Source organism: Pteropus alecto, unplaced genomic scaffold (genome assembly GCF_000325575.1).
Source record: "Pteropus alecto unplaced genomic scaffold, ASM32557v1 scaffold320, whole genome shotgun sequence".
Taxonomy (NCBI): Eukaryota; Metazoa; Chordata; class Mammalia; order Chiroptera; family Pteropodidae; genus Pteropus; species Pteropus alecto.
In genome coordinates this window covers 190191-198349 of record NW_006429963.1, presented here as the reverse complement: position 1 = coordinate 198349, position 8159 = coordinate 190191, and the positions used below count along the sequence as shown (strand labels likewise).

The 8159-nt window shown below is 43.7% G+C and overlaps 1 protein-coding gene across 1 annotated transcript in view; it reads right to left on the bottom strand.

The window, feature by feature from the left end:
- Positions 1 to 4956: 4956 nt before the first annotated feature.
- Positions 4957 to 8159, bottom strand: part of ESYT2 (extended synaptotagmin 2) — a 50008-nt gene continuing 46805 nt past the window's right edge. Inside the window, exons 22-23 of the mRNA XM_025044856.1 lie at positions 7466 to 7515; positions 4957 to 7354 (exon numbers count right to left, since the gene is read on the bottom strand). Of these exons, the coding sequence (XP_024900624.1) occupies positions 7309 to 7354; positions 7466 to 7515 (96 nt within the window). The 3' untranslated portion in view covers positions 4957 to 7308. The remainder of the gene's footprint in view (positions 7355 to 7465; positions 7516 to 8159) is intronic.

Sequence of the window (8159 nt, the reverse complement as noted above, 5' to 3'; positions counted from 1 at the left end):
GCGAAGGCGGACGCTCGCATTTTCCGTCTGACATCAAAATTCGATTTATCAGTGGCTTAAGCAGATGCAGTCCCCGATATAAAAATTGACACAAAATAAAACTGTGACATCACTCTCTACATATTCAATTCTATCTGAATACTCTAGCAACTGGATATCTGTTATTTTGAACCCTAATTTCCACGTCTTCACAAGATTCTATCCTGACGTAATACCTACTTTTGTTAGGCAGTATGTGGATCACGTCTCCAGTAAAATAAATTGATTTTTTAGCATTTTGTAACCATAATGCTCTAGATTTGACAACTTTCACATTTACTGTATATAAAAGAAATCAAAACAATATAAATTTTAAAACGTATTAAATACTGATTAAGTTTGAAACTGAAATTTTGTTGAAGCACACCTTTTAATGCTATGGTTAAGACTATTTTTTCCAATCAACTTATGTTTCCAAGGATAAATATTCTACTCTGATTTTTCATGTTTATGGATGTAAATATTGAGAAAAGTTGTTCACATAAAGGGACAGAAATGAAAAATTAATAACAATGTCACTCAATTCATTGAACATATTTTAGTTAAATGCCAAAAGCCACATGCTGATTATCATCAATTTCTTTTAATTTAATTTGTATCAGTTAACAATTTGGGCTTTCTTTCGATTTTTTTTGAAAGCAAAAACTTGGAAGCAACCCAAGTTTAAAAAAGATTTTTTATCCAGTAGCTTGAAATCATTCACTTTGTCGGTTTCTAGGAAGTTAACCAAAAAACCTTTACCCAGATACATTAAAGTACTACTAATTATAGAGGTTACTCTTTTGCATTTCAAGGCACTTTGTCAATAAAATTTCTTTAAACAGAAGCTTTTATCGTTTGCTTTATGTTTTTCCCACACCTCAGAGAGCTACAGATTTAAATCACTCAGTTCATGGAGAATTGTCTTCCAAACAATCCGAGTGGTAAATCCAGCCCTCACTGTGAAGCTAATCTGTCAAGATGAAATCAACTGTCAAAAAAGTTGGGAAGAGTTTCACAAACTACTGAGAAACAGAGTGCATCTCCTCAGTCTGGCTCTGATCACCAGGATGAATTCAGGGCTGCCTGGCCTCACCCAGTCCTCCCTCTTCCAGACAAGAAGACTGTCACCAGGGGTCTAGCATGACCACTCCCACGGGTCTGAGACCCCCATCTCATCAGGCTTTTGTCTTTCCTTGTGAAAGGGAAAGGGAGTCCCAGAAACCCACGTCCAGGTGTGGGGGCTGTCTCGGCATGCTCTGTGCTCCTTGTCCTCCTTGCCCTGTTCAAGCCGGTCACCACACACAGCCCACATTCCCAGACGACCCTCATCTCCCACAGGCTCTGCCATGTCCCTTATTCTTTCTTCTCCGACTCACTCCAAAGTCTGAAATCCTCAGTCCATGGACAGCAAACTCCTAGGTGCTCAGCCTCTGTCTACACGAGTCCCACTGCCCTTCCCCAAAAGTCCTCTGTGAGGACACAGTCTCCTGCAGCTACTTCTTTCATTCTTGAAATGTCCAGAGTGGATTCAGTCCCTGGCTGAGCCCAAACTAACAGGAGGTCTCAGGGAGGGAGGGTGGGGTGGGCATCACTGTCCTAGCTTAGCACTGCCCAGTGGAAATACAACGTGAGTCACAGATGCAACTACAGACCTCTAGGAATCACTAGAAAAAGTATAAATAAATAGGTGACACAAGTTTTAATCATGTGCCTTATTAAATCGAATAAATCAAAAATATTAGTTCAACAATATAAAATGATAGCCTTTCAGGGGGTGGGAGGACTGGTCTGTTAGTCTGCAGCAGTGAGGCAGCAGAGGGGGCCACGGAGAGCACGGGGAGGCCCACCCCCATGTCGGCAGGTATTCAGTGTGGCCACTGACCCGCATCACACCAGGCGCCTGAGCCTAGGCCTCCTGCTCCCCCACTGCACATCACTCCCTCCCCTGCAATCCCTGCACACTGATGCCCCAGGCTGGGTCCACTTTTCACTCTGGACTCTTCCTTGAGTGCTGTCACCCCACGCTAGGCATCCACTCCCACCTTGGAACCAATGGTCCACGTGCACACTTCTCTGAGATCCAGAATCCCACAGCTCATGGACACCCACCGGCTGTGGCACACACGTCCAGGACCGAAGTGCCAACTGCCCTCCCATCTGCTGAATCCCGGCCCTCCCTCACTCCTACCCCACTTCCACTCAGCTATCTCTTCCTGCTGTTTCTACCTCTTGAATAAGAAAATGACAAAACAAGGTGGGTTCTGCAGCCACACTGCCTGGGCAATCCGACTCTGCTGTCCCTTGGATGGGCCACCCAGTGACTCTCGGCCTGTTTCCTCAAAAATAAAATGAAGGGCTTGGAGACATGCCTGCCAGTCCCTGAATGCACCAACCTGTCTTTTCCCAACTGAACATGCCTCAGCCCCCTCCAAAACTCCACAGAGCCCCCCATCCCAGAATTCCCCAACCCCTTGGCCTCATCCAGTCTTCAGCATCAGTGATAAATGAATGACATGTGAAATAATCTCTTTTTAAAACCTTACAATGTGGTCATGAGAAAAGATTTATAGAATTAAAATTGGACCCCATAGCAAGGCAACATAAACTAAGGCTGAAGCTGTTAGGAACATATAGACTAAAAGGGTATAAAATTTGGCTAAAATAATATCTTTGATAATGGACCAAGTATAAAGTTAAAAAAATTTAGTATATTTTGTATTAGGCAAATAACATGATAATATAGTTCAAATTCAAAGGAAGCCACTCTTACTAGTTTCCTGAATAGTCTCTCCCAGAAATATTTTCTGCCTAAATAAAAAGTTGTAATTTAATCATAATTGTAAATGGGAAAATAAGCTAAAACAACAGGTGGTCACCGGCCAGGAACTTTAAAAACTTAATATACCACTGATTACGAAGAGCATTTCCCAGCCATTCTGGGGAAACCTCCAGGGTGGAGCAGAGTGAAGAGCTGGCTGTCCCCGGGCGCAGAGCTGAGAGTTAAACAACAGGACACTACCCAGGGGCTCAAGCTCCGGATTCCGAGGAAGGGGCGGGGCTCCTGGCTAATCAGGGGCAGTGGCAGAAACGCTTCCTTCCTGTGGTTTTACATTGCACTGTCTCTACAAGTCTGGACTGGGAAATGTGGATGTGGACGTATTTGAATTAAAGAAAAAGCAGAAGTAATTGGAAGCTCAAGGCCCACACTTGCCCCTTGCCCCTGGGAACTGGGCCAATGGGCTCTGCAGGACACCAGCTGCACCCCACATTGACACTCTTAGGGAAAACTGGGGGAGGGGTGGAAGGGTGAAAAAGTTGGGCATCTGCTGTTACCCATTGCTCAGCTGAATGGAGACATGGGAGTGGGAGGTGAGGCCAGTGAGCTGGGTTCGGAATCGGGACGTACAGGGCAGAGCCCTTCGGACTCTGGGGAGGTCTCCAGTTTATCCGTTTCCCGCTAGATTATAATTCTCTAAGACTCTTGCCAAACTTCCCTTACAGGAGTCTGCCAGCCCCTCCTGACTGATGGAGGGGGGTAGCTCGCCTTTCCCTTTCAGCCTTGAGAAGACTGAAAGGGAAAGGCAAGCTACCCACCTACTTCTTCCTCCTGGGTCCCTGGTGGGGGAGCACTGACTCCCAGGGAGACTCCCGCAGAGCAGGGCAAAGGTTCCCCGAGTAGGTAACTCAAGGCGGGGAAGAGATGGTCAAGGACAAAGCATTCTCACCATGGCACGTTGGAATTTCTTGATCTGCTTATAACAGTATGAAGCTGGGGATACGGCTGGGTGTGTGTTTGTTCATTGGTATTAGGATTCCCCGCGTGATTCTAAAATAAAGGTTAGAAGTTGATCTCAGAAAAGATGGAGGAGGAAACTTGAGTGGCGCAGTGCAAAATCAATGCTGCTGATGTGCCCGGTCATGCTGAATGAACCCACAGCAGCCAAGCACTGGACTATGGGGTAAGGCACCTTTTCAGCATCCTTCTGAGCCGGACATACAACACAGATGGTCACTATCCTCCCAAAGGCACCAGTATGTCCAAAAATAGACACAGCCCAAAGTCCACTAATCGACAAGTGGACAAACAAGATGGAGTCCATCCATGCCCTGGAGTTTCACTCAGCTGTAAAAGGGAACGAGGCTCTGACACTCACTACTGTGTGGAAGGCCCCTGGAAACGTGATGCTCAGTGCAAGCCACAGACACATAAGGCCACATGGTGTGTGCTCCATTCACATGGAACGTTCAGACAGGTGAACCTATGGAGACAGAAAGGTTAGGGTGACCCTAGGACCTTGGCTCGGCATCCTGTTCCACTTAGACTCAGAGGAAGAACAGGTAGGAGGCACGGAGATGGGAAGAAGGGTGGAGAGTCCAAGGAGCTAAGAGGAAGCCTCACGGATGAGGGTCACAAGAGAAAACACGGCTGGGAAGGTCAGGGCCTCAGAGCCACGATATGCTCTGTGTCTTTATTCTAAGAGCAATGGAATGCATTGAGTGATGAGTCAGATCTGTGTTTTAAAAGATCCACTTGGCTGTTGTGTGGATAATGCAGTGGCTTGGACAAACTCCGAGGTAGATATAGTCTCAACAGAACAAAAGAACGTGGCATCTGCCTTTCACGAGAGGCAGAGGGAGGCATCAGGAGGCGTCATTACTTCTCAGTGCTCTGGTTATAAAGCACAATTAAAGACTATACTTTCTACTCATATTTATCTTTCAGAAGAGTTTTCAAAACCCAGGGTTTAAGGTGGGCAGATGACAGTCCATTTAAGATGCAAAAAGAAGAGTACCATCAATGACCTGATGCAGTTCTTCTGAGAATGAAAGAATTCACGAAGAGCAAATACGAATGGTATTCTCTATTTACTTTTTAGACCATGTGGTCCCTCATTAGAATTTTCATTTCAAGACAAAGGAAAAACAAATCACAAGTGAGCTAACATAAAAGTTTTATTGAATAAATACATGCGCTGTCACGTAGAGTTAGCGGAACAGAAAGGACAGTCTATAATACATCCTCTGCAGTTTTACATTCGCAGCGGGTGCTCCAGCTAGCGTCAGAACAAAAGTCACCACCACAGTTTACGTGCACGTACGCATATATTTGCATTTGGCTTAGGTTCTTGAAAAGGCTGAGGTCTCGATGAAGTGTCTGCAAAAGGAATTCTCGATACAGAATGTCAAGTGTGGCAAATACAACTACTGGGCTTTTGTTTTCATCTGAAACTTGAAAACAGCGCTTTTTTACTTCCTATTTTAAGGCACAGGACAAGCAACCCACAAGTTCAAACTAACAGAATTCACATTCATTGAAGTGAATTTCTCTCCACTGGTTTGGCTGAATGCAGAAAAGCTGAAGTCCCCTTTTCCTCGATGAATGAGTTGTCAGGAACTAGCCAACAAACCCATTGGGAGCTCAGTGTGCCATCGCCAGGACCCTGGAGTGCTAAGTCCCCTCAACGGTGATTCTAGTTCATGCCAGTCCTTCCGCAGATCTAATTTTTAAAATGTCTTCAATGAATTTAGTATCATGAGCAGGCAACTAGATTTAGTAAGTAAATATCTGTCTTTCTCATGCTACTAACGGTTAAGTGCTTTGTGTGCATATATGTTCATAAAGTTCCCCCTGTACACTAAACAGAAAGCGGCAAGATCAGACTGGTCTTTATGACTCTGTGAAACGTGTTTTGAAGCTACAGACTCCACTGTGAATAATGCCCCCGGTTCAGAGCGTAAGCTGAAAGCCGCCGGAAGGCAGGGTGTGCGGCGGTAGCGACCAGCGTCACCACAGGCACTTTGGTTCATCTGCTCACCGAGCAGTCCAGAGCCCAGGAAGCGATTCATGGTAGACCCCTCTCTCACTCACGAAGCTCCACGTCCCCAAGGTGTTTACACTTAATTTCAGAATGTTCTCATGGCTAAGGAAGTCATTTGCATCATAAATGTAAAACGAGTAAAAACCCTCTACGCATGCGCGCGTCCTTTGTGTGTAGGCACGCACAGCTCATGACACTGCCATGTGACACTCTTAAGCATATAAAACATGCTTTTAATAATCTAAGGAGAAAAATGTATTCCAAAATAAAAACTGAATAACAATATTCCAATACTGAGGTCAGTCACGGCACGAGGGAAGCACGCCCAGGAAACGGTGTTTACAACCAGCAGCCTCTGTGCTGGCACCGCTGGGCCCCCTGGCGGCCTGAGCGTTAAGGGCAGAACGACACTGAGTACCAGTGAGGGGATCAGTCCTATGTGCCACGTCACAAGGTGAATGACTGGATTGGCTGTGGTTTTCTAACACGACTTCCTATCTACTTGGCCCGATTTACCACACAGCCTTAACGGTGACAGTGTAAGCTTGTCTTTCCTTACAGGCTGGGAAAACACGAAAAATTAACAAAGCTGAGGACTGACTATTTCACAATAGCCTACCTGCTAACGTTGAAAATCTGTCCATACCGCATTTTAGGAAAAGCATAACTTTGTACGTGTGCACTATTTCATGAATAAGTTATAAACAGCAATTAAAAAGACACTGAAGACATTTAATTTCATGTAAGAAATTTCAGATTGGTATGCTGATTTATGAAGCACAACAATTCTCTTAATATTTTATGCTGCTCAGCTATATAACATTTTTCCTTATAAGCACTTCAACCAATTTCTCAATAATTCTTTTTATTTATGAAAGTATTAATATTTTGTATACTTTCTTTCATTGGTAACTAATATTTAATAATCTTTGTTTTTTAAAAAGAAACGTCATAAAATAAGTCACTGAGAACTTTTTTCTGCAAAGACAAAAATGATTATCATAAGAATTTAATAAGTTTTAGAAGAAAAAATATAAATATTTCCATAATCCATTTTCTTTTGAATTCATACCAGCATGTAGAGATTATAAAAAATAGAATCTATTTACATGGCATGGTGTACCTCAGTGATATACAAAACAAGGCAATGATAAAGCATATACATGTATCTGCTTCCTAGTAGACACAACCGACATACAGCTTAAGGTAACACAATAACTATATTCTATCATATTCTATCGTCTACACTGTAATAACTGGCGAGAAATACCAGAGCAAATCAAACATACAAAATTTAACAATGTTGGCCAAATATGTCTAAAGTGTCGACATGTTTTATAAAACTACCAAGGTATGTATAACTGAGTACACGAAAGTAGAAAAATAGCATCAGCACATCTGTGGGAGGGTGCAGTCGAGGCACATGGGAAGGGCGGATACTGAGAAGGGCTCCTCACGCCCAGCGAGCCTACGTCACCATGTGTGGCCTCGTCCCATCTTCCGTGAGGTCATACCTGAGAGCATAAGAAGATGACGACAGACATGTGGTCATTTGTAGAAAGTGCAACTGAATAAACATGCGGGATTCTGATTATCGGTTTGACGTCTGTGGCAGGGGCACTCACCACTGGGTCCAGCCCTTGGCGAGTTCTTCAGATGCCAGGCCAACCAGTACCTGTGGGTTATAAAACGTTTGTAAAAGTGGGTTGAATTAATTCCTTTAGACCCTTCACCACGACTTCCTACGTCTCCAACCTTCTCCTGTCTTAATCTGGCAGTATGGAGCCCTCTTGTAACGTCTCTCATTTTTCAATCCTTTCTGCCCTGGGATCCATCTATGAACTATATGCTTGGTCATATCTGAGACGTCCTTCCTGTAGCCAATAGTCTTAAGTTAGGGTATCGTGAAGTATCAGTGGCGATAACTGACAGGGTTAACGGCGGGGATATGTGGACGTCCCTGCCATCGCTGGCAGCATAGCTGATGTGGACTGCCCGTGAATGGCATAGCATCTACAATGGAAAACTCCTAACTTCTGTGTATATAATTACAAATGTATAATCTTATGCAAGAGTTAAATGCAACTACGGACAAGACCAGAAGAAATTCAGAGAAATAAATGATTTGTTAGGAAAAAAAACAACAACAGTTAATTGAGGAGATGGGACTGTAAGAGAATATTGTCCCTTTGGGTTTTCTTTCATATGATACTTGAAAAACGATTTTTGTTTAAAAATTAACCTTCTGTTAAACTATAAGTTCGTAGGATTAGCATGACTAATATGTCAGTAATGTGACTATGTGAAAACAATGAAAAT